This window comes from Rhipicephalus microplus, chromosome 1, assembly GCF_043290135.1.
Source record: "Rhipicephalus microplus isolate Deutch F79 chromosome 1, USDA_Rmic, whole genome shotgun sequence".
In the NCBI taxonomy this organism is placed as follows: domain Eukaryota; kingdom Metazoa; phylum Arthropoda; class Arachnida; order Ixodida; family Ixodidae; genus Rhipicephalus; species Rhipicephalus microplus.
Window position 1 is genome coordinate 181,473,423 of NC_134700.1, and position 26,412 is coordinate 181,499,834.

At 42.1% G+C, this 26,412-nt stretch overlaps 1 protein-coding gene and 1 long non-coding RNA gene across 3 annotated transcripts in view; one reads left to right on the plus strand and one right to left on the minus strand.

Annotated features, from left to right (window-relative positions):
- Window positions 1-963: 963 nt before the first annotated feature.
- On the minus strand, window positions 964-8,060 carry LOC142803425 (uncharacterized). The gene is made up of 2 exons (XR_012894110.1): window positions 7,855-8,060; window positions 964-3,539 (listed from the first exon to the last, which is right to left on the minus strand). It is a non-coding gene; the product is annotated as an uncharacterized LOC142803425 (long non-coding RNA).
- Window positions 8,061-8,446: 386 nt separating this feature from the next.
- LOC119178077 (general transcription factor 3C polypeptide 4) overlaps window positions 8,447-26,412 on the plus strand; it is a 36,580-nt gene continuing 18,614 nt past the window's right edge. The window contains exons 1-8 of one of the 2 annotated variants that reach the window (XM_037429242.2): window positions 8,447-8,710; window positions 11,296-11,425; window positions 12,665-12,782; window positions 15,349-15,572; window positions 17,798-17,918; window positions 18,456-18,541; window positions 22,486-22,628; window positions 24,915-25,059. In XM_037429242.2, the coding sequence (XP_037285139.2) occupies window positions 8,588-8,710; window positions 11,296-11,425; window positions 12,665-12,782; window positions 15,349-15,572; window positions 17,798-17,918; window positions 18,456-18,541; window positions 22,486-22,628; window positions 24,915-25,059 (1,090 nt within the window). In that variant the 5' untranslated portion in view covers window positions 8,447-8,587. The remainder of the gene's footprint in view (window positions 8,711-11,295; window positions 11,426-12,664; window positions 12,783-15,348; window positions 15,573-17,797; window positions 17,919-18,455; window positions 18,542-22,485; window positions 22,629-24,914; window positions 25,060-26,412) is intronic. The other variant, XM_075888558.1, reaches the window with a different exon arrangement.

The window sequence follows — 26,412 nt, forward strand, 5'->3', positions numbered from 1 at the left end:
TAAATCTTTTACGTCTATACCGAATGCATTACGGCACAAAGAAGGTTGTTCACTTAGTGATAAGATGATAGATTCTGAGTTAGAAATTCTTAGCGGATCACAAGTCTTCAAACGCTCCGAATTTCTTTGAATATACTCTGAAACATTTATTTACCAAGTGTCTTTTTCTGAAACAACAGCTCTTAGTGGCAACATGAATCTTCACTGGAATAAAAACTGATAGTTTTTACCTTTTTGCTTTTTTCACACTTGCCGCTACATGTTCCTGATTAAGCGTTAGTGACAGGGCATAAACTTATTCGTTCAGTCACCCGCTTTGTGCATCAACACTTTTTTTTATTAATATATACCCTAAAGGCCCATTCAGGCATTACGCAGGGGGTTTTAGTTATACAATAAATTTGCAAATCAGAACATTGCCATTATAAAATTAAAGTGGTAAACAATGTAAAATACAGTTCCATAGACAAAGATGCAAAAGGAAAAAAAAATTGTGGCATGAATGAAAACTCAATAAGAGAGACACAGCTATAGTGCAAAAAATATATATATATACAGAAAATTGCCATGAAAAAAATTGTCCCCTATCTCCATATTTGACCAAAAATGTCGTCGAAAGACTATTGTATTTCGCCTGAAAAGAGTGAATAGACAGAAATATTTATTTGATGTTTTGCACGAGAAAACTGGTGAATGGGATCCTGGAGGTGTTGTGTGAGACATGAGTGCCATCTGGCGGTAATTTCAGAAAACGAAAGGATGGCCTTTGTTATAGCGAGCACGCAGCACGCGTGCAATCTTGGAGGCCATACTTTGTAGATTTCAAGACAGGTAGCAGCACAGTATCGTCTTAGAAAAGCGTAGGAGACTCGCCTTTCCATGCAAAGCGTCGCATTGTCAGCTGCAGTGCTTAGAATTACTTATTTATACCTTTTCTAGTATAAATAAACACAGTGCACAATATTGACGTGTTGATATTGTGCCTCAAATATGCTCAATATTTGCTTTTTATTGACAATAGTACAAGTATGAACGCAGAAACTTGAGCAATACTGGTGGATGCTGTGGATGTGGTCGTACTTGAGCCTTTTTGCTGACAGACAGACCAAAATTTTTGCGTTGGAATATCCCAAGCAAGACTATCATCTTTAAGGAGAAAATATATTTACAATGAAAGAAGAGTAAAAATAAGCACATACATGCACTTACAAACTCACACAGATAGGTAAGTCATATATCCAAGAAAATATTGAATTGGTTTACAAAGGCGGCATGATCAATGAATCAAGCAATGTCGCTCGGCAGTGTGTTCCAGTGATGTGTGCTTCGAAGTAATGTGAGTGTTGATACATAATTGTGTGTACCAAAAAAGGCTGTATTTTGAATTGGTTGTCAATATGTTTCAAAATATTATGAGGTGTGTTTGTGCAAGCTTTACGAAGGCAGATTTACTACGATGAAATCTATGAAAATGCAACAACAGCAACGACAGTCTGCGTGTTTCAAGAAGGGGTAATGAAAGTGAGTGTGTAATATCTGTAGTGCTGCAGTTGCAAGAATACTACTTGGTGATAAATCCTGATGCTTCATTTTGTATTGATTCTAGTTAATCGATGAGATATGATTGATGTGGGTTCCAGATGATGGATGCATATTCTATCTTTCAACGGACAAGTGTAGTGTACGCTAGCATTTTAGAGGTATAGTTCACCAAGTAAACGTTTCTTTTAATAAATCCAAGTGCTTTTGACACCTCACTAGTTATGATATCGATGCGCTTATTTTAAGGCAGGTCAGAAGATAAATGAATTCCAAGATATTTAAATAGGGATACTTTTTCAATGGGGAGAGCTTGAATTTCATATTGACTAATTTCTGTTTTATGTGCTCTTGTAAACGTCATGGCTTTCGTTTTGGAAGTGTTAATTTGCCATGGTGACACAAAATGCGAGTTTATTAGGGTTCAACTATAATGACTCGTTAGCTTGGGTACTGTCAATTTTTCTATAAATGATGTAGTTGTATGTAAATAATTTGATAGTAGATGACAAACCATGTCCAATGTCGTTGATGTAAATGAGAAACAAAACTGGTCCCATGATTGATCCCTGGGGAACACCAGACTTTGCATGTGAAAGTGAAGATGCATGTCCATCCACATAAATTGATTGGCTGCAGTTGCTCAGAAAATGATTTATTCAGCTTTTTTCCAAACCAGTGGCTACCTTATCATTATACATAGAGCCATCTAGAGTTGAAAAGAAGCCTTCCTTGTCAGCAACCAAAACATGCAACTTAGCTTCCAGATGCGTCTCAGACAGCATGAACACCGTTGTGAGGAGTGACCAGGCTATGTACAACAAAGGCAAGCTGAAAAAGCCAGTAGGCTTTTTTTGTGAAGCTAAGTTGCGTGTTTTGGTTACCTTCATGCTACCTTCATTTACGTACTCTTCTATGAACATAATGATAAAAAATACTCATGGATTTAATAACACCATCTCAAGGAAATGAAATGAAAAGAGAGTGTGCTACTCTTGAAATATCTGCAATAAGTGCATAGCGGAGGACGTTTGCAGCTGCATCGCCAATAATAATAATAATAGCAATAATATTATACAAGGCAAAACATAGCCCAGCTAACCTCTTGTGATGGCAGTTCTAACATAAGCACCAAACTAAAAGGCCTTCAAGCCAAGCCGAATTTGTGGCCACGACAAATATGCACAAATTTACCGATGTGAGAAATGCTGTGCTTGGAAAGTCAGATATGATATGTGATATGTAGAAGGAACATACATCAAAATAGTGCATGTACCAACATGGAAGCTAAGAAATGCTTTAGTCAATGGGAAGAATAAGCTGCCGAGCGAACTTTCTGTAGTCTTCTTTACACTGTAGTCTGCCACGAGTGTGACAACATGTTAGTCTATGAGACCTGTGATTTCAATGAAAGAGTTAAACAACACAACAGTTCAAAATGAAGTCACCAAATCATGGGTGGCCTTGGATGCCCTCGCTGAACATGCGGAATATACAGGCTTTCAAACTGACTGGTCAAGCAACCGTGTTCTGGTCGAAGAAAACAAGCTTGCATCATGCCAGCACCTGGAATCCCTGCACATTCACACAGCTGCACATATACTCAATAAGATTTATGGAACGCTGACCATATACTTTTGGTGCTTACATCACGCACCTAGTCATACTTAAATACGATGTACCTTTCTTATGGCTGTCATTCAGAACAATATCAGGTGCCCAAACATCAGTAAACTTTGTGTTATTTTGGCCGGTGTATCCTTTTGTTTGTACACTAAGAAGAAACAGTTATGCATTGCCTTTTTTTAGGCCTCTTCTAGCTGTTCACTGTAGTTGCAGTCGAAGGAGTGACTTTTGGGTATTGATCAAGGGTAATGCTTATTTTTGTGATGGTGGCACAGACTGCCGCCAGTTTCCATGAATTAGCCAGGTTTTACCAAAGTTTCTACAGTTTTCCAGCAAGGCCCCAATTCCCCGACTTTCCCAGGTTGGTAGACACCCTGCACAAACAAACATAGATGGCAGTTAACTCGCGTCCTGTTCCCTGTCTTATGCAAGTGTCATTCTGCACTTTATTACCTTAGAAGTACTTGCTGCTAGGCAGGTTGGTATAACATTATTAGGGAAAATTCTAGACGATGCGAATGTGTGGTGCAGTGTAAATATTTTCTGTAGTTCAGCTGCGACCGATGCTTTTTTTCTGTGCTTTTTCATTTTTCCAGTGGTGCTTAGGCATCTATAATTTTCACCCTTAGCTTAATTAGCTCCCTGAAGCTATGCATCATCTTGCCCATTAACAACCATTGTTAAACTATTGTATGTGGCATTGTTGATGAAAAATAACCTTAGAGTATATGCTAAAGCTCCTGCAGGATCACCGGCTGAAAGTGAAAACCAGTTCACCATTTATAGGACCCGAAGTATTGACATTTTCAATATATCTGTTCGCACAGTGCTTCATTGGAGTCATGCAAGCTTAAAATATGGTGCTCCCACAGAGAAATTTTTCTTCCTGTGCTGTGACCAACGGAAAAACTATGTAGACAATAATGAAAAGAGATCACAACTAGGCTTAGCTGTGTGATGTCTGCCTCAATAAAAATGTAATAAATTAATGCAAGTGTGCTTGTATCACCATGGTGTTGCCAGTTTATTACTACATTTGATATGAATCTCTGCTCGCTCCACCATGGTGTTGCTAAGGGCGTACACAGTCTTACCTCTGAGACAGCATTGCCAGAACTAATTTCACTGTCACAATCTTGAACTGGTGTGCAACAAGCATGCGCCAGTGCAGAGAACACAAGAGAAGTGGTCACTGCTTGCATGTTCAAGGTCGTATGCACGCACACCGGACTATGATTTTGCAGTGTCTTACATTTTGAGTGGAGTATACATCGTGATGGCGGGAGCCATCTCTGTGGTCACCAGCTAGACTGTCACAATGTGCATATTGTTGCTTCAGACAACTGTTTAGGACAAAAAAAGGGCACCGTAGAAAAAAAATATTTTTAGGCTAATGTAAGAGCTTGTGGTGAGGAGACTCTCAAAAGGTATATGGTGTGTCATCTTGCAATAGAGAAGCAACATTTATTCCTAGTTTATGTTAGTAGGAGTCTGCTAAACATTGGCCATACAAGCTTGTGGCTAGAGAAGGATGATGTCCAGAAGATGCCCTCCTGAAATGTTAACCTGCACCGTCCTCCCTTCCCCTTCTTGGTGCACTGGAATTTTTGCCCTATAGGTACTAATTCCTTCAGTGGGTACTCTTGAAGGGCTTCTGAATAAGCTCACTCTTACCACCTGCTTTACCCAAGGGCAAATCCTACTGTTGGAACTTGTTTGCTTGGCAGAAATTTTTAACAGGAAAAGAAGCTTCACTCGTTACACAAATAAAGCTACAGCATTGCAAGATTACTATGATGTTATGTACACAGACCTCCCACATACAACTCACTAAAATGTCACCAATTACCTCTATGGTGAGCATGATTATGCCTTAAGACAGCATGTAAGTTTCTTGATCCTATACTTTTTAATCAGTACATGAACCTTGAAAAAACAAGATCGTCACGTGCAGTGCATAAAACCAGCGCTTATGAAGTGCAATGACGCCATCGGAAGCATCAGCAAAAGTAAATTCACCCTGCTGGAAAGCAAATTGTGCGTGAAGCCTGTAAATGTACTGTTAACAAAGTCTTCTCGACAACTTCATTACTTCTACTTCTGCAATTTTCATAATCCTGTCTCTTCAAAAAGTAAATTCACCCTGCTGGAAAGCAAATTGTGCGTGAAGCCTGTAAATGTACTGTTAACAAAGTCTTCTCGACAACTTCATTACTTCTACTTCTGCAATTTTCATAATCCTGTCTCTTCATACCTTGCTGTCAACCCAAAAATTATTGACCTATGAGGTGTTACTCATATGACCATGCTCATTTAACATACCTGCAAGCCTCAGAGCTAACATAATAAAATTGAAGACTTTAATAAATTAATGCTCTCTGCTACTCACCCCTTCAAAAAAGATTTTTACCATCCCCTTCAAACCTGTTTTTTAAACACTGAACAGGCACAGTGACGTGACTCATGAAAGGCATATCCGGAGCTTGTGGTGCAACTAAAATCTTTTTGGAGCAGCATAAAAGCTGCCTGAAGCTTTTAAGCTAGAGCTGTTGCACCACATGTTACAGGGAACTAGTTCATGAACATATGCATGCATGTTCACTTGGACTTCTGCTCAACATAAACGTAGGCTTTTTGCTTTTTTGCAGACATCCCCAATTTATATAAAGCTACCTAGCGCTTTCCGGGAATTCACATGGCATTTGTAAATGACTCTGGCTTTCAACGATAGTTTAGCTACAATATTGAATCACAGACTGGTAAGACTATTTATGCATTGTATTTACTTTCCAAAAAAAAAGAGTCTGATTATATTAATGCTTTTATGAGTACAACCTAATCGTTCAATCTGTGGAGAAGTGGTTGCTGTCATCGTTTATGTACAGAATTGTTAGGTCCCTGATTAAAGAGCACTTCATAAAAAAAGGGTTTTGTAACTGGTTCTTACTGCCAACTATTTATTATGGCTCGACAAAATTTAGAGTTATGGGGGGAGTAAGTAGTTACACTTGGCAAACTGTTTGACATGTACAGTCGTCGAGGTCGAGAAGCCCAGCCGAGACATACCGGAATAGTGGAACACCATGCTTTCTAGGAGAAGTAAAAGTGATTGTACAGCATGCGGTACTGCTGATAAAATTTGCCCACTGTATGGACCTAAAACTTAACCACCTTGTATGAAATATTTTGAAAGTAAACTGTAACAAATAGGACCACAAATAAAAAAAAATAAGTGGTCAGTTCTATATGCAGGTACTAAATTAGTGTATTTTAATACAGTAAAGCAAGACTATTGTCCAAGCACAACTAGCTCATTATTACTTTTATCTGACAGTAACCACAACAGTTAGAAACTATTTGGCTGAAGTCACATGGTAACTTTTGTAGTATAAGCGGGTTCAGATTGTTAAGAAAGTTGGTGCCCAGCAACGTTTTCAACTACATTGCACGTTCATGTCCACTGTGATAACATCTTCAAATCGCAGGGGTAACGTATGGATTTCAAGCGTATGCCATATACTTGCACCCTGAGAGAACACAACAACGAAGAGTGCATGCATGCTTGACACAAATAATGATATTTATGAAAAAGATGTAGCAGGTTTCATCTCTTGGCGCAGATCCCTGCAGGCACTTACCTAATTACCACCCCGTTTTGCCAACAAGCAGCCCATATAAGACGTTCGAACATGCGTTATTATGTCGGGTCATAACCAGTTTCCTCTAACCACCCTTCACTTAGTTTTGGCACGACATAGGTTTCAAAGATTTATTTCTTGCAAACTGTGTGAGTAATTGTAGACCATTCTTCAACACCTACGTCGTACGGCCTTCAACAGTTATTTTCGTGCTTACTCAATAAGAAGACATGAGCTACAAATTTTCTAAGTTTCTAAAATATGAATGGCAATTGAATTGTGAATGGTAATCTACACCCAGACTTAGCATATATTTCCTTTATAATCATTTTCAATTTGAGGCATGGCACAAATTTTGAAGTACGACTGAAGCCTCTCATATGCATGTTTCGTTTATTTGAAGGTGCCATTTAACAATCTTGAATTAATCCTGCAATGAACTAAAATTTGAATGCCTTGCGAATTGCCTGCCACAAAATGTATTTTACTAGGTAAATTGTTCTGGGCTTGTTACACAAGCTGAAGATGATGACGATACTGACTGCCGCATCGTCACTGATGAGGCAGAGGATAGCGCGTGTACAATTTAGGTGCACACACGAGGCCCAATGTCAGTGCTACATTTCCAATTTAAACACGAGCGCGCGCAATATGTATGCTTTACCGCAATACACAGCGTGCACTTCACCGCAAGGCACGACTGCCTTGCGGCACTGTTTAATTTTAAGAAGACGCTTAAGGTGGCAATTTTGAGCGAATATTTATAGTGCTCCCAGCATATCTTCAACTTTATTTCTTTTTTTTTTCTTTGTATACACCCACAAGAAAAGACATAGCTTAGAAAACCGATTATCGTATTCGGCGACAACATATTTAAGCCACTTGGAAAATAACGTCGTGTGAACGCCTGGTAATAGTCCATCGCTTCCAACTTGTGCATTTCGTATCTGTCTCACGCAGTTACGCAAGAAGAAGCTTCAATGAAAGTTTTGGCGCAAGCATACACTTCACCGAAGCGACACATAGATCCTTACGCTACACACGCACTTACCAGACATACACGTACGGCATACAACCACAAATAGCATAACACACGGTGTTCATGATCGGGCAAGTCGTTACCACATTGCTTATAGACAGTATTACAGAACGAGACCACGTATTCATGCGCAGAGGCGGTTCTCACGAATGCATGAGGCTCCCGGCCAAGCAAAGACCACGCATAAATAACCACCGCACGGTAAAGATCCTCACAAGCTAGTGAGGAACCTTGGACCTTTCGTTCTCACCACCTAAACGTCCCCCAAAAAATGTCCAACACGGCGATTCTGTCGCCGTCTATTCATACGTTTTCAACCAAGTCAAGCCGGTTTTAAGCGGCTATTGGGTGAACCGAACCGTTTTGCCTCGAAAAGGTTCGTGCCACCCGGTGGCAGCAAACGCGGCCTTCTTTTTTTCGCAGGTACGAGAATGAGCCTTTCCCATCATCCGCAACATTGCGTCTTATCAAAACTAAAATTAAACGTAATTCTTGGACACAAAGTCGCTGTATATTAATTGAACGCTAAATATTTTATGATGTAGTAAAGAGGTTGTAACGCGAGAATGTGTACGAAACTACAATTGTTGTGTAGCGTCTTTATCAGCATTACAAAAATTGCGGGGAAGTTTGCACGTTTGCATTCTGCACATGGGGGAAAGATGTGCCATGCTGCAGCCCTGATGGTGTTTTCATTGCCTTATGACCTAATTAGCTGATCAGTACAGTAGCTAGGACAATCACAATGAACATTCACGAGCCCGCGTATGTGGCCAATTTCACGGGAGCCGCCAACTGCTACTCGGCGGTCACTTGGTCGCCCGACAACAAAATCGGCGCGATCACCAACGAGGCAGTGCGGGTTCTGGTGAGTTCACGCGTAGCAAATGAAGCGAGGTTCCCGTTTCTTCTGAGTGTTACGGTATTTCATTCGTCGGTGAGCGTCGAGATCCGCGCGTGCGCGGTGTTGGACGGATTCGGCAATGGAAAAGAAAACTGGGCTTGCGGGTATATATTCATATTGAAAAGCAGCGCTGAAAGACGGGAGCATGTGAACTGAGCTGAACAATGTCGCCCGCTGCGGTGGTAAAGGGGTTTGCTCGACTCGACTGCCACAGGTTCGCTTCCGGCCGTGCCATATCGATGGAGGCCCGTCTACTGTGCCAGTGCACGTTAAAAGTGGAAGTTTCCGGAGCCCTGCACTACGGCGTGTCTCATACTCATACCGTGTTACTGGCTCGTAAAGCACGAGATATTCAAAGCTCGTATTGCCTGACCAGCGAAGCTGGCAATGGTGTTCCAAAAAAGAAAAGAAAAAAACAGTGGAAAAGAATGACGCGTTTACCCCAAAACCCTCCACACCCGCACATATGATGCGCATTTGAACTTGGATTTGAACTCGAGTTTTTGTAGTCCGAAAGCAAGTGCCTTAGCCACTAGGCCATGCGCCCTTGTTGGCCCAATGTGATCCGAACTCGGCGTGCGAGTGCGTTCCATTGACGATGCAAAAAAATTAGGGGGACTTTAAAAGTTGAATGTGATAGCGATATTCTGTTTCTAGTGTGTGCTTCAAGCACTTACTGTATAAAATCTTTTCAAACTTGTTATACACCCACTAAGTGGCCTTTAGGGTGCAGTCGCGTGTGTGCCTTTTATAGTGGGTGACTGGCTTTAAACAATGAAGTCATTATGATAATCCGACTTGCAGCCTGCGTACTGTCAAGTGGAAGTTGAAATTTCTGGTTTTGTCCAAAAACCGGAAATTTATAAAAGGAGGTGATAGCTCAAGTTGAGAATTGTATTAGATATATAGGATATCGGCTCTTAAGGTCACTTAAGGTTATGACCAATAAAATGTGCAGGTAATTCATCATAATCATCTTCAGCCTGTTTTATTCCACTGCAGGACAAAGGCGTCTCCCAGTGATCTCCAGTTTACATTGGGAAACAGGCAGACAGATGTCAATGTTGTGAGACCACAGACTATATTTTGTCTGAAGCCATTTATACAGATGCGAGCAAAAACAGGCGCAACCATATCATGCCTGGCGTGTCATTGCTGTCGTCTTCACCTTGTTGTGTTCTTGTGGCCTGCACTAGCGCGCTATAGGGCCCCTTTCTAGCGAGGAATTCGCGAGTATGTTACTGATGGCCAGAGGCAGACTCTTGTACCACGATATGCACATGGCGAGTATGGCAGTCCGAAGTGCTTGTAATATGCGACATTGTTGAAATGTTGGTATTAAAGTATGCAGGTTTGAGAAGCTTGAAGAGAACAGTATCTTCCTGGCCATTGTTGAGCGGGCGGAACCATCTCGTGCCTAGCGTGTTGTCGTCATGTTCTACTGGTCCGATTCTTGTGGACCGCACTAGCGCGCTACCCTGTGCGAACTGATGGGTAATCAATGGAGATTAATTGAATGAGCTCACTCAGATAGCTGATAGTTTCCTTGTGATCACCTCGGATTGTTGTGGTTATTGACAGAGCAGATCTCCAACATATGCTTCTTTCTAGTCCTCTTCACCAGTGTGACTGTGCACTTCCAGAGTTGATTGCAAAGGCCACACAGAGCAGAGCTGTGAAGTTCCAATTGCCAGCCAGGAGCACACTGAAGCTATGGAAGTAGATAATGCAGATGACATAAAGTCTATCCAACTCAACTAAATGTTCACCGAATTGTATGGCAAGCACCATTGAAGCCACTTAAAGGGACCGTCTAACATTCTTCACTGTTTTTATGTTTTGCGTCGCAATAAAGAGCATACCATCTGAAGTGTCCATCCTCGAAGCGGTTTTTCTGGAAAGTGTGCAGAAAATTTTAAAACAGAATTTTTTTATCTGCATTCGGTCTCCTTTCATTGGTGACATCCCACAACACTGGCCGCAGGAGGCGATGGCAATCGTACTGCCGGTGAAAGTAAAAAACTGAAACGGCATGCGGCTTTTGCAGGGACCTTGAAGTTTTGCTTAATAATAAAGCAAATACCTTAGTGGTCGTTTCAAGCACGCAGACATTTCTTGTTCTTCTTATGAATGGCGGCGGTCACAGTGCTCACAATTCTGCGCCATTTGCAGGCAGGCGTGCAGACAAGTGAACACACTGCCTGCAGCACCACTGGACGCCTCTTAGAGCACATGATAAAAAAGAAAATACAAAAGTTACTCTTTGGCACAATCTAAAGCTGCCTCGAGTCAGTAAAATACAATTTCAAGTTATAGATGCTAGTCTTTTAGCAAAGTGAGTCTTCTTGTGGGATTTCTCGTCGTGCCAGTTGATTGAACCACATTGCTGTTGAGTAACGCTAGTTGTCATTTTTTGTCGACCTTCAACTTCAAAATAAAATTATAATGTCTTTTTATGAAACAAAAGCATGCTCGTTGCAGCTGATGTGATGAACGGTCTTCTTATGCTTTGATGTATTTGCTGTTTCTTGATTTCTGCCCTTTTGCAGGGTTCACCTTGTTCTCCTCATGAGAGTAACTACCCTCTCCAGCTCAACAAGGCAATGATACCGAATCCAGAAGAACCGTTCGATATTGCCACAACTCCTTATGACTCCGACCTCGCGGACCTGGACGTTGGTACGTGCCTGTAAAATGTGTAATGATGCTTTATGTGGTTTTACGTGAATGTGAACAACTAGGCCAGTTTGCAGTATGTTTCAAAATGGGCAATAAAGTGTCTTGTAGCTTCATTGCTAATTTTAATGATTTCTCACCAAGTTGACCTCCAGAACTCCTTATGACGATGATGGGGAACTACTGAGCAGCCTTTAATTTAGGCGAGAAGCACTTGTTGCTAGGCTGCTTGGTTTATACTCTCAACAAACTTGTAGCAGCTGCCTAAGTATCCTTAAGCAACTTGAAAATTTCATGAAGTTTATGCTACTGAAGCCTGGGGGAAAACATCCGCCCATTGTGACGACGTTTAAAAATGAATGTCAGATTATTAAGTCATCGATAGCACTTGTATGTAGTCTGCTCTTTATTCTACCAAAGAAACATGAAAGTGAGGTGTTGTTAGCTTGTGATGTATCGTAAATAAACAGGTGTTGACAGGTTACAGAATATTTACAGGGCCTCAGAAAGAGTAATTTTCCTTGCAGTTTGAGAGTGTAATGAGCGAAGCTATACAAGTATTGTAGTAGTGGCTTAATATAAGCACTTCAGGCAGCTGGCCCCGTCTGCAGAAACATTCAGCTTTGGATAGATTCATTGTACGATCACCATGGATGACCAGACAGTGCAAGAAAAAATGCTTAGGTGATGTCTGCTTTACTAAGCTTTCTGCACATTCATGTGGCAATGCATGTGACAGGAAGAAAAACGAATCTCCTAAGATGGGAGCCACATAATTTTAAGCTGGGCATGAAAGGACAAGGCGAGGGTGTAACGGAAATTTTCGTACTCGCTTTCTAAGCTCGTAGTTTCATCCTCAGGCAGAAGGTATTAAAGGTTGGAAATGACATCAAAATGACCCCGACGTCAAAGGCACTTCATAAGGTTCATACAAATTGCAGCAGTTCAGTTTTTCTACATCGCACACACTCACTGTCATAGTTTATATTGAGGGCGCCCTATGTAACATTTAGTATTCACTGTGGGGCGTGCAGGAGATTTCCAGCTGAAGTACCTCGAATGTGCTGGCTTAATGACTCTTTTTCCCGTCTTTGTCTTTCGCAGTGTGTGTTTATCAAAGTTAAGCCACTGTGGATGTGTGTTGTTTGAGTAATGCCTGATGGCAACTGCAGGTTAGCACTTAATGTGGCACCTCTTTACGACATGCCTGTGTACACCTAAAACTTGTGCGCTTGCTTGCAGATGATCGGCATGCACTGATGATGGACATCACGCTTTCACCTGACAGCGCTAATGCTGTCCTACACAAAACATACCACAGGGCTATGTGGTCTCCAGTGCATCTGGGAGGCAAGAACAGGTAAGCAGCTTACATTGTCCTGTTGCATTATACTCGAATGCCCTGTCAAACTAGAATACTAATTTCTGGATCTTGTTCAAAAATGTTTGTTTAATGCGTGATATGGTGCCTGTACATGTGTCTGCAGCTGCACTCATCAGAGTTGCACACTTGACTGCAACAGTGCCCAAAGATACCTCTCAGCATATAAAGCATGTGCACGTGAAAACCAAGAGACAGTGACGCCAAAGAAAGCATGGGAGATGTTAATGATAGTAATTGAAATATTAAGGTGAGGGAAGAACAGTGGACAAAAAAAATAACTTGCCTCTAGAAGGGTCGAACCTGCAACATTTGAATAGCGCCTTCGATGCTCTATTTGAAGGCACATTTATATTACAGTTACTACTAATCACATACCCTATACTTTCCTTTGCATCGTTGTATGTTAGTATTTAATTATATTGTTTCTAAGAAAGAAACACGAGCCCTTAGATTTTCACTTCTTTCTTTCACGTGCGTGAGTTGCATGCGTACTGAAAACGACGTAGTGCTGGCCTTCTCTTTTGACAGCATCAGGGAAGATACTTCTTTTGGATTATTACTGTTTAATTTACAATTGAAATTCTATTGGCACTAAGCTAGCTTATTGGACTTAGCATTATGAATTAATACAGTTGAACCCTTTTGTAAGAGATACGCACTGGAGAGCGATTCCTGTCTTTGATATGAGGTGTCTCTCATAAGCAAGGTAGAGCATACTGTGCATTTTTATATCAACCCCTATTTTTATGCAAGCACACTGGTGTCTTTTATAGCCAATTGTCTGTTACATCAGTGTCTTTTATAAAAGGGCTCAGCTGTAGTTCCTATGTGCAACTCAGTTGTAGTGGATGCAAGTTACTGGCACATATTAGGATGATGTATTTAATTCACAAAATAAGTGCCGTGTACGTAGTGGCATGAGAAGGTTACAAATTCGCAAGTATAGGGCAGATTCAGCTGATGCAGTCTGGGTCTAATGAAGATAAGTGGGAAAGGCACTTGTTTTGCACGCATCATAAATGTGATGAGGGAGTGCTTGCTAAAAGCAGTAGCATCTTATAGACGTGATGAGACTTCTCCTTAACCAGTTTAACATTCAGTTGGCTGCTTATCTAAACATTTGCTAGGTGCCAGTACTAGGGCTCAGCGATCAGTCAATAAATCTTTATTCAACGTCCTGCCAATGTCCAGCTCTTACGAAATGACCAGTTGCACAGCAGTGTCACATCGCACAGCAATTGGACTTGTTCAGCATCCCACTTAAAGATTTCTTTGTCAGGTTACATTCCAGGAGTATGTAATCAACCAGTTACACATTTTTGGGTCGCACACATAAAAGTCTGCCATAAGTTAGTTGGTTCAAAAGCTACGACTAACCATTTAACCAGCTGTCAATCAATGTCCAGCCTCAGTTATTACTCCATCTTTTTCCCATTCACATGGCAACTTTGCTGTTCGAAATATTTTCTACCTTAAAACTTAGATCATAATTTGTTCATTTTCTCTACTACACAAACATTTCAGATAGAATCAGCTGTGATCCTACCCAGTAGAATGCTTGTGTTTTTTGTCTGTCTCTTCCGAGTGCTTGGAAAACATGCCCAATGCAGTTGAGAGTGCCTATTAAGAGTTATAAGCGAGACAGGTCTAAGTGCTCATCTTTAGAGTATGTGCTTGAGGCTTAAAAGCTTTTGCGCTTATTATGAGGTTCCCGCTCGGGACAGCCTGTGTACAGTGACCCATAGAACTAATACTATGTACTAAAGCTTGTGCGAATATTCGAGCACTTGAAGCGCTCGAACAAATATTAAGGTATTGAAACTCGCTTCGAAACGAGTTTAAATTATACCAAATTTTCAAGTATACCAAATTAACAAATAAACATACATAAACTGCATGTAACCCCCTGTAAAGGTAGTTTCACTGCAGCAGAAGGGTACTACACCGTGAGTACACATTTCTGGGGGGGGGGGGGGGAAATCTGCACTGCTGCGAAGCCCGATTGCAAGGCTAAATGAACATGTTATCCTGACATCGATTCATCATTTTTTCACGTTTAAAAACTTGTTATAGCAGCTTATATGGCTTAAGTAATGTAAATTTTAAGATGTAAGATATTTTAGAGCTTATCACTTGAATTATACTGAGAATCTAATCCTGCTATACTAGTATTCGAAGTTTTAACTCTTCTTTGAATAAAAAATAATCGAATTTGCATGTGCCTTGTCTCATTTTCAAAAGGATATTGGGCAGGTTAGCTGGGTTGTGACAAATATACACACTTATAATAATATACAATATATACTATTTGAATTTGATTTGAAATTATTCGACTAAATGACTATTTGCTTTGAACCTAAAATTTGCTATTCGTACAAGCCTGCTATATACACGCATAAGGAGTAGCAGGTGAGAAATCTGCTATTCAGTATGGCATTTTCTCTGTCCTTTTCATTAAACATCTTCTTCATCATCTGTCTATGGACTGAACCTCCTATATCTAGCAATGCATGACTATGCCCCACTGGCTAAACTCTCCTAGGTGCATTCTCGCAACCCTGACTCGGGACCATCGAGTCCAGATCTGGATGGAGAGCACCGAAGCATGCTGGGAATGTCTGGCAGAGCCCTCTCAGCTGCATTACGATCGAGCCAAAGAGTCGTGGACTTCACCTCGCAAGCGAAACCCACTTGAAAGGGCGTCAGCCTACTCTAAATGCGTCTTCGACCTCCTGCGAGAAAGGAGCTACTCTGTGGCTGCCCTCGGTGAGCACACCCCGCCAATAATTTTGAAGGCTGTACATTTGTGGAAAATGCATCCTCGTAGGGTCAAGCTTGTTTGTTGCAGCTTATTGTTCTAAGCTACTTATTTTGACAGGAAGAAAAAAAAAGCCAGGTCTCCGCAGAACGCGCAGCACAGTCTCAGTGAAAGCTGAAAGAGTGGCCTTTCAGGGCCTTTTCTAAACACTCCTTGGGTAAAAGCTACAAGCACACTCGCTGGGTACCCACTATGCCATAAATAATCATGATTTCTGTGTAGTAGGCCGGCATACGCTATGCTATCCTTCGTCATTCTTCGGAGAAGCATGATATCGTAAACACTTGCAACAAACTTTGTGCTAATTTTGTGTTTCATGCAGTGGCTGATGACGATGTAGAATTATGCCTGAAGCGGGTATGTGCCGCAGTTAATAGGTGATGATGGACAAGTTTTTGTAATGGGTTTGAGCATTGGATGACCCACTCGTTACAAAATTCACATCGTGTGACGCCTGATTGTTTCATTGCTGTTCTAAAACGCTTTATTACTCATATTAATGCGATTCCTTTCCCGACATCAAGCCTGCCTAAGGCAAGTTAGCGCATGAGTCCTAAGCACCTGCGTGGCTCAGCAGTAGAATACTGGGCTGGCACGCAGTGGACTCAAGTTGGAATCACGCTATGTCCTTGGCGTTTTTTATTTGAGATATTTATTTTCTTATTTATTGTGATAGTGATTACAAACACCGGGGACAGCAGACAACTACAGCGGCACCGCGCATGACCCATGTTGTGGTCTCATTACAGCTTTCGCTGTGAAAAGCTAATATTCTGTTAACCTTGTTCATTGTACGTTTCTGATGTTTGGATTAACTAGTGTAATTGGTTTTTGCCGATGTAACAAAATTTATGCAACTTGTTTCTGTCTTTTAAACAAGCTTTATGCAACTAAGGCCACTTTTTGAAGTGCACCATCTCATTTTCAGCACTTTTTTTTTTTTTTCATGGGTTTCAGCAGTATTTCCATCTCAGCAACAGCAGCTGTTCAGTGGCCTTTGAGCCACATCAGCAACAATGATAGAGACGTAATATGGGAAATGGAGGGGATCCTTTTGAGGATATGACTTCAAACACAGATGGCCATAGTGAAAGCAAGGAAGGCAAGCAGTCTTGATGGTGCGCATCCATCCTAAGAGTGAAGCGAGTGAGAAATTTACAGCAATAAATTGTTAGTGTGTTAGCAATATTTTACCAATTCTCACAAATTTGTCATTTCCCGGACTGTCTGTCTGTAAACAAAAGAGGCACATCCCTGCAGCATGGTGGGGGCTAGTGTCTCATGATGTATTGGTAAGAAGTGAACAGAAAGCACATTTCCAGATGCCAGTGGTGCAGGACAACACATTCGAGGGCTTTGACTACAAAGTGCAGATGTAAGGGCACGGTCTTGCGGTGGAGCAGCAGTACTACTTGAAAATTACTGCAGTGGCAGTAAGAATGAAGTGAAAGCTCATTCATTTTGCTATACCTTTACAGCTCAACTGCACTGGATATAATTGTGCACCTGTGATATTTATGAAGGTGCCTATGCATGTGCAAGTGCCTCAAGCAAGCTGGTCTAACCATCAGTGGAGCGCTCAAACATAAGGTGAAAAACACAGCACATGGCCACCGCAGCGACAGTGCACTGACGTGTTCTCTCTTGCCCCATTGGTCAGTGCTTTTCTGAAAGATTGGAACAGGTTAAATTCTCAACATTCTTGCTTGTCTCTGCCTTAATGCACTGTATCGAAACACTCTCACATGCCCTTGCTTTTTTCTGTGGCATCAAAGACTAATTTTTTCATTATGATTCATGTCCTTAAATTTCATTCAAAGCCCTGAAATATTCCGTGCTGCTCACTTTCTGAAAGCCTACCAATTTCGTTACACCCATAATTGTCTGTAGAATGTGGCTGTAGCAGATGAAGAGTAGCACACGAGAGGAAACCGAAGTGGTCGCTCGTGATGCTGGCAAAGCGCATTGTTGTGCCGCATGTGTAGGTGCTGCATGTTTGCTCGTGTGTTCGTGTTTCTTCTTGTGAGTTGGGCTTATGCTGCCAATTTGTGCTGTGGTGCATCCGTGTAATGTCTATGACATCTCCCTCGTTTTTGTTGCTTTCTTGCCTTGTTGCTAACTTGCACCAACAGTCCCAAACTACCATGTGTATTTGTATTTGTCACCGTTTCAGAAATTGTGTGGTCTCACCTCATTGAGGATAATGAGGCGACGTCGTTCGCTCTCCTCATAGAGGTCACACGCGGTGGGCAACTTCTGGTATGGAAGGTACCAGTTTTTACTCGCGGCCAGAGGTGAGCCTCTTCGGAGTCTTTATCGCACGGTTGGTTATGGGTTAAAGGTTGATATAACAAACTTTAGTATAATGAAATTCTCTCTATAAAAAAAAAACACTTAACCTTTTTATTGGAAATAACATACTTATCTGCGATTTCACTGTAGTGAACTGTCACTACTACACACATCTAAACCAGAAGTATATGCCAACTTGGTGGAAGAAAGATGCTCAAGGCCATAATGCCTGGCAATGTAACATTTGGGTGGCTTATCACTCCTTTTTCGTGTAGCATGTGCCATGGTTGTGGTAACCAGGTGGCAAAAAAGGAATTCGTTTTGTGCGATGATTCTGATAATACTTGGCAGATTCTTAACTTTTTTTGTGAGGCAGTTATAATAAGGTAACTCTATGGATAACTTAGGTGTTGCAGGATCTTTTTAAATATGTGTTCTGTAGTTTTCTGTCCTTGCTTGTCTGCTAAAGCTATGGGAGGTCAGTGCACAGCAGATACGTTACACATGTTCTCAATGAGCCTTGCTTAATTGTTTTCCAGTTTTGAAGTAGAGCTCTTGAAGGAAGTGGAAACTAGCATCATGCAGGTTGGTCGTCTTTGTTGGCATGAAACATCCAAGACCTCTGGTAGGTTTCCTCTAGTATGAATTTTACTTAGGGTTGTACTTGAAGTAGCATTGCCATCAGGGAAATTCCGAGTTTGAAACGTGTGGTCCAATATGTACATAATTATTGAATTTATGATTTTCAAAACTTGTTTGCTTCATTGCCAAACAGAAAGATAGAATTGGTTATGTGTGGTACGTACTTACTTCCATAGGTGTGTTTTGGACGGTGCCTAGACAGGCTTTACTTCCAACTCGCATTGCCATGGTGGCTCACTGGGAATAAAATCTTGCTGCTACAGATAGAGGTCAAACTCCTGGACCAGCTGCCGGATTTTGGTTGGATCATGTTGCAAGAATGGTTGTGTACCAAAATTAATGTGACTGCCAAAGAACTGAAGGTGTACCTAATTATGTAACCTGAATTGCTCTCTATTACAGCTGGATCACTGAAAACCCTGCTATATAGACTTGGTTCTATGCTTCACATACTTTAATACTAGGAAAGCAATGCAGCTTTGTCAAAATTATTCTATGATTGAGAGATTGCATATGTGATAGAATGTTGTCAGTATGTTCCTTTAGCCACTTTAGCAGTTTTGTGGCTAAGATCGTGTGCTGCTAAGCCTGAGAATATGGGTTCGATTCCCCAGCTATAGTATCGCAGTTTCATACCTGCCACGCCTCCTGTATTTTCCGGGAAGCTCTTGGATTTCGACCATTTCTTACGTTTGTACGATCTGCTGGAAAATACTCCCGGAAATCAAAATTTCTGTTCGTCATCTGGCTGCATTAACAAACATCCATCCAACTCGATTCAGGCTTAAACTATTAGACTATCGCATTTCAACTTAAACGAATTCGGAGGTGGTGATGTAAACCTACTGTAGAATCTCAGTGATATGAATTTGCGAAATTCCTCAGCCGAATTTTACTCTGTCCAGTGGGCCAAAATTCGAATATTCCAAACACTTTTGCGTGTCCCGCTGGGTGATACGAACTTCGGTACCAAGTTATCGAGCAATGGCCGAGAGCAGTGTGCTGGCAGCTGCGGGAGGACACACACGGCCAACGAAACCGCGGTCACTTTCGAGGCGACCATTTATGGCGACGACAAACTGACAAAACTCCGAAAGAGCACGCGCGTGCAACGCTCACGCAGTCAAAGCGATGCTTCTTTCCTCAAACGCTGATCCCAAAACCATGACAGATGCAAAAATAGCAAAAAAGCTACATGCAGTAGACTCCTATTAAACAAAACCGGAAGGACCAGAAAAATGTTTTTTTTTTTTTTTTTAAGAGGAGTTTCGTTTACTGATAGATTAATAGGATTACAATATTCAAGTACGAAACCAAACGTATTAGTGGTAGTTGTTCCATTTAAGAAAATTTCATTTAATGGGAGTCTACTGTAGTTTTGAAGGCAAGTGCGTGGGAAGTGCACATAAAAATAAGGAACTACCATTTACTGCATCCACCGTCAGCGAAACTGCGGTCGCTGCGACGCGATTATCGATAGAGACTACGAGCTCCAAAGATACACGGCTAAAGCAGTGATAGAATAAAGGCGATTAAGGCGTAAAAAAAAAGAAAAGCAACGAAGCGTTTCGGTGTTCTTGTCAATCTTTGCATACGACTACGGTGGAGCGGACTTAAAGCTTTGATGCACATTTTCGCGGCAGCCAGCTGCGCCGTGCTAATTGGTTCCTTCGTGCGTGTCCCAGAAGGCGAGTTCTTTTGATGAAAAGAAATGTTTTGTGCGTATATCGAGGTTTGGAAACCAGTTTTGCTTGTTTTTATATTACACGGGCGCAAGGATATTTTTGATCCAGCCTGAGGCTGGTACATATCACCGAGATTCCAGTGTAGTATGGACACCCCACCAGCGTTGTTTACGAGCGTTTATAAGACCAGCACGCAAATGTTTACGCTTTAAAGACTGTTCAGGACTCCCCCCGGTGCGGTAATCTCCCTGATTTGGAGTCCTTGAACTTTAAAGGGGTCATGACATGGTCACCCAACAATTGACGGTTTCGGGCGGAAAATGAAGGTAGAGGGTCAAATAAGCTTGTGCACATGTGAAAACTGGACTGTAAGAGATTATTTCTGTGCAAAATAAGTCGTAGGAGTCATCGGCTGTAAACTCCGCCCACCACCGGCGATCGCCATTTTGTCATGGCGTGCTTGACGTCACAAGCCAAAGAAGCAGTGTCATCGTCAGCTGCCAAACAGCACCTCCCGCATGCGGTCAGTGTTGCGAATGTTGCTTGCCACGTGGTCCGCACGTGTCAGTGAGTTGCAAGTGTTGCAGTGTGTTACGGTATCATCACCATATGAGGCGACAACGTCTATGTTGCGCATTTTGACTTCGACTCCATCGCTGCCAGCTCAAGCGACGAAAAAAGCATCGCAGACGGTGTGAACCAAGATGCCAACGACCTCGCCGTTGTGACAGCCATTGTGGCAGACGTTGCGGATGGCTTTCCGCAATGATAAGTAGCATTATTTCAAGTGCGTCAGGTTGAAAAGCGTGTTTGGGATATGGGGGTCCGTCAACGCTGCATTTGCGAGCAAGTGTTACTTATGGCTGTGGAATTGGCAAAGCGGGCAGATTTTTGTTGGCTAGCATACGTGCATGCACGACTTTCGGTGCTGAACATAATAAATAAGTGGTCGTAGCAGTGCTGCATGTTGGGACCGTTGTTTTTCCATTGGTTGTTGCATGCGGCATATGTAAACATAAGCTGAAGTGAACAGCATGTCAGTGCGGCAGTAGGGTTACTCACGATATACATTTTGGCCGAATCCTTGCTTGAACTCTGTCGATTGCATTCGGTTCCAGTAAAAAAATAGCAAGTGTGACACTCAAACATGGCTCTGCCACCGAGGAGTTTTAATAAATGTTTGCCCGTAGTGGCAAACGGCATATGCATTGCACATTCACAAGAGACTTTTTGACCTCGGAAATTGCTTGCTACTAGTACCAGCGCTACACGATGACACCGTGGCATTGTTTCAATCCCTGGAAGTCATTTAGTTCCAGGGGCAAGTTGAACAACACAGAAAAAGTTTGATTGCAAGCACAGCTCATAACGGAAAACGATTGTCCTCCGGAATGCAGACCGTGCAGCAGCTCGCTCTGCAAGCGGTTCCTGACGTCACGGCTAGCAATCGCACCAGTGTAGCTCGACTCTCAGGCCACTCGTTCGTTTATAAAAATATTCGATTATAAATTAATGGATCGACCGAATTTGTCAGCTTGTCTCTGAGCGTACAAGAATCAACCCACACGACACAGATTGTGGTTGAAAATTTGGTGTCATGATTCCTTAAAGGACAAAATACAAAGACAGCTGCATACTTTAGATTGAAGTGTATGTTACCAACCCAAGTGCTCAAAATTAATCCAGAATTTCTGAGTGTGGCATGCTTCAATTATAATGTGGCTTTGGCACGCAGCATCTCAAAAGTTCATTTTTTGCCAATACGCTTCACAGCAGTAAGTGCTAGTTTCAGGATTTCGTGATAAAGTCATGAGTACTTGCTTCATGCTTGTTCTGTTTCTGTTCTCATTCTTTGTAGTACTATGCCCAAAAATACATAATCAGCCTAACAAAGGTATGGCATAGCTTTGGCTGCGGTTTGAGCACAGTTTCTAAAGTTCTTTTTTATTTTTTATTCCAGAGAGATAGTTCTGTTTGAGTGTAGCTTTTTGCTGATTCTGCTGTTGCAATTTCCCGTATCTGTTCTTTATGAAGCATATCAACGTGGTTCTAGTGCACATTACTGAAGGACGCTTTACTAAAATGAGATGGATGCTCTTATTGTATTCTGTGTCTGCATCCTGTCTGCAGTCCTGGAATAGGTTGCGCTTAGCTTCCTGTGTCTGTGTCAGTGGTAATTTTTTCTGTGTGTAGCGGCGGCTGTGATGTTTCCTGTCAGTGGACATTCTGAGGCATCTTTCAGGTATCTTGGTAGCAGGCTCTGATGATGGTAGTGTGACCTTGCGAACAGTGGCACTCTGCAGTGGAGACGAAAAAGTGCGGCTGGGCGAACCGCTTGTCCTACGGGAGAGCGACGGGAGACCAGCACAGCACGTGGTTTGCGCAGTATGTCACTCTTCTCTCTCTATTATATATTTTTTTGTTTATGAATAATATACATAGCACATTTCTCATCCTACCAAGCAAGTTGCAGCATGCTGGCAACTCAAATTTGCCTTTTCGCTTTTATGCCAGCTAATCTACCATGTCATTGAGTTGTGAGACCATGCGAGTGAGCAGCGGGGCATAGAAATGAAAAAGAGCAAGCTTTTACTTGTTTACAGATCACTGTACAGACCTTTCGACCTTGTCGATTGTGACTTACTCAAACAAACAAAAATATGAACCCACTAGTCACACTCGTTTCATATTAAAAGAAAGTTGATTACTACTCGAATTTGCACTAGTTTAGCCATAAAATCGTCATGTATGGCCGTTTCAATATAGAACTTTATTCAACCCAATCTAAAGTCTTTATGTAATCTGTACATGTTTGTAAAAATTTTGCAATTGTATCTTATATCATCATAAATCACTCTATTTTGTTTCTTTTGAATGGTGTGGTAGCAAATGTATTGTTTTGGTAATTGTAGTTATTGCTATGTTTCATAGTTTTAGTTGTTTTGGTATGGTAGTAGTATAACTTTGTTGTATTGATACTACATTGCCGTGCCATTTGCATTTGCATATTTTAATGAATGCTTTCTACATCGTGGGTGTCCATACAATCTCGGACTATGTGCCCTTGTCTGTGAAATACCTCCTTCATTTTATGTATCGCTACTTCGCTAATAACCTTCTAAATACTCATTGCTGTACAACTTGTCAAAGTGGCTGTTGTTTACATCGAATTCTCCCAGCTTAATTTTTCTAATAGAAAAGTACGGTTTATAGTGCTGGTAATTTTGGGTTGTACAACCGTTCTGCTTCGCTGTTTTTCCTTACCTTGCTATGCACCTATTGGCAAGAAATTTGACTGGACACACATAATTACACTCAGTTGCCTCAGCTATATCAGTAGAATAAGTAAAACAGCTGTCATATAGATTTGAATTTAGAACATTGTGACTGTAATTCAAGCGCCATTTAAAATAATGATTTCCAAATGATGCCATGTACCATTTGTTGGTAACTTTCAGTAGCAACGAAGAGAAAGCTATGGAAATAGTATGCACTCTTGAAAAAGTTCTACAGTCTCAATTGTAGTTCGTTTAAACTGGTAAAGAAAAGGTTGGTTGCGAAGATGTGTTAGTGCTGTGGGAACCTTCACGGTTCAATTGCAAAGTCTGAAATAATGATGATGTGCAAATTTTTGGCGTCTGAAAAATGATGAACGTTATTGCAATAGCAATTATATGGACACTTTGGATTTTTCTGTCGGAATCGCCGTCATTGACCGTATATGTATATGTATCTATATATATGAAGACACAAGAAAGAAAGATAATCCAGGAAAAGACTTCGGCGCGTAGAATAGAACGTCGGACCTCTGAATTGTGAGTGCGAGGTGTTAGTCACTGAGTCACAAAGGAGCACCTCCTTTATTTATTTATTTTTTTATTTTACCCTCAGGGTACACAGTACATTTCAGAGGGGAAGGGCATGCCCAACAATGAAAAAAAAAAACAAGGAATACAAAACAAATGGCATAAAAATGTTGTCACTAATTGGGGTACAAAGAGTCAACGTTAAAACATCGAGCTATTTATATCTACCACTTACTGCTGGTGATGGGCATCTCAGGGGGACTATCGTGTTTTCAGCATTACCAGTTATAAAGTGCAATGAGCGTGGTGCCACATCGTCATAACGGGGCGGCGCGTGCCCTCATCTCACGTGTACTTTCCCTGCGAAGAGGGGGCAGGGTGGACGCTCACATGTGCGCTTGCTTATCTCACGGTGGGGACAATCGTACACCTTGTGCTTTCACCGGAATGATTCTGTTGTAGTTACCGGGCGCACAAAAGTCACTGCAATCGTTGTACTGTCTCCGTTTGCGAAAATGGCGCGCTTTTCAGACACAGAGAAGTAACAAATGAGAAGCTTGTTCGCGTTCATTTGTACCTGAAAGCACGTTTCATGTGTCATTTGTGCGTGATAAATGCGGGGCATGTTTCGATCTGCTTGCCATTCGGCACGTGATTTCTAATTTGATGCTATCGTGTTCATTGCTTCGCCTTCACCGCAAAGCTGTGACTTTTTTCAGACTCTTAAAATTTGCATGTGACTATACTCAATATTCTTGGCCCTTGTCTCGCACTGTTCTCTTTGAATTCTAAATCAGATTTTTGCACACCTCTATTTGGCACAATTACTTTATGTAAATGCCAAAATATTCTTGTGATTCCACAGCGCAGCAAAGAGGACAGCTACCTGGTGTGTGTGGCCAAAGGCCGCATCCTGTACTGCTTTCGGGTGACTGTGGATGCCGACAGTGGCAGAGCACAACTGTTGCACAGTGCCTTCACCCGTGATGCCTGTGTGTCATTTGTCACAGGTGAAGAACCTTTGTAAATTGTATTAAATCAGGACTAACTGTGCAGCAGAACACTGTTGTAGCGAAGTTCTGTCTGGCATAAAAGTGCTTTCAATATGGAGTTGAGCTCAGATACAGTGAAAGCTCATTAATTCGAACTTCGATAATTCAAATTTATGGATAATTCGAACTGTAAGTTGTGGTCCGGCCAAGCTCCATACAAGCCCATGAATAAAAAAGCCCGTTAACTTGAGCGCGAGTAGGTTCCGTCGCGGATAATTCGAACTATGCGCCACTGCACCGGTGGCTTGGCTAGTCACTTGATAGGGCGGCTGCCGAGTTACGAGGTGGCGTTGACAGGGAGCGGAGAGAAAAACTGAGAAACTGGCACGGAGGCCAAAGTGCAGAAAATAGCGCCACTTACTCTTCACCCTCCTCCCCCCACAATCTCTCTCTCGCCGGCTGCCTGCTCTCCGCCCTACGTAACCTCCAAGATTTCTTTTTTTTTTAAGTGCCAATCTCGGAGCCTTTGAAAATCCTGCGTAGTTGTCGCTCTTAGACGACAGATGGCATGACCGGCACACAGCAAATTGGGTGCGTCGTAGCTTTGCCCAACCTTCTCTGCAGTCTCTGTCTGGCGCGTGCGTCGTCCACCTCGGTTGTTAGTGCTGGGAGTAGCTTTCGACTGTCGCGATTCTTTGTGTTTGTGTTAGGCCTCGGCTAACGGTTGTTGCGGTAGCGCCGGTAGTAGCTTCCCATCTGTCGCGATTCTGCTGCTCCGACTTGATGGCGTGTGCCCGCGGCAAATACCGTGCCAAAACACTTCCTTCCAGTAAACACGACAAGCTGGCCTTCTTTCCAGCAAACACGATAGCGGTACTGCAGCCCATGAACCAAGGTATAATTAGAAATTTAAAATCATTTTATCGGCGTCATATGTTGGAACGAATTATTTTGTGCAATAACTACCAAGTGACGCTCCTAAGTGCACTACACATGCCTCTGCATGCTTGGGAGCAAGTGACAGCGCTTACGATAGCAAATTGCTTTAGCCACTGTGGCTTCAGCACCGAAGCTCTGCAAGCTGACGAGCCACCAGTGCTGGAACACGGCGTCACCGCCCCATGGCGGTCGTTTTGGAAGACGTCTGCTTTGCGGACTACGTCGATGTGGACTCAAGTGCAGTGGTGTGTGGTGCACTCACGGATGGCGACATATGTCAGGTGAGAAGTGCAGAACCTGTCGCTGCCAGTGACGATGATGAGGAGAAAGCCAAAGCACCAGTGTGGCCCTCTGCTTCGGTAGTCGTGGCCGGATTGAATGTCGCCTGTCTTTTCTTAAGTATTGAAGAAGGCGGAGAAGAGGCCTTCCGCC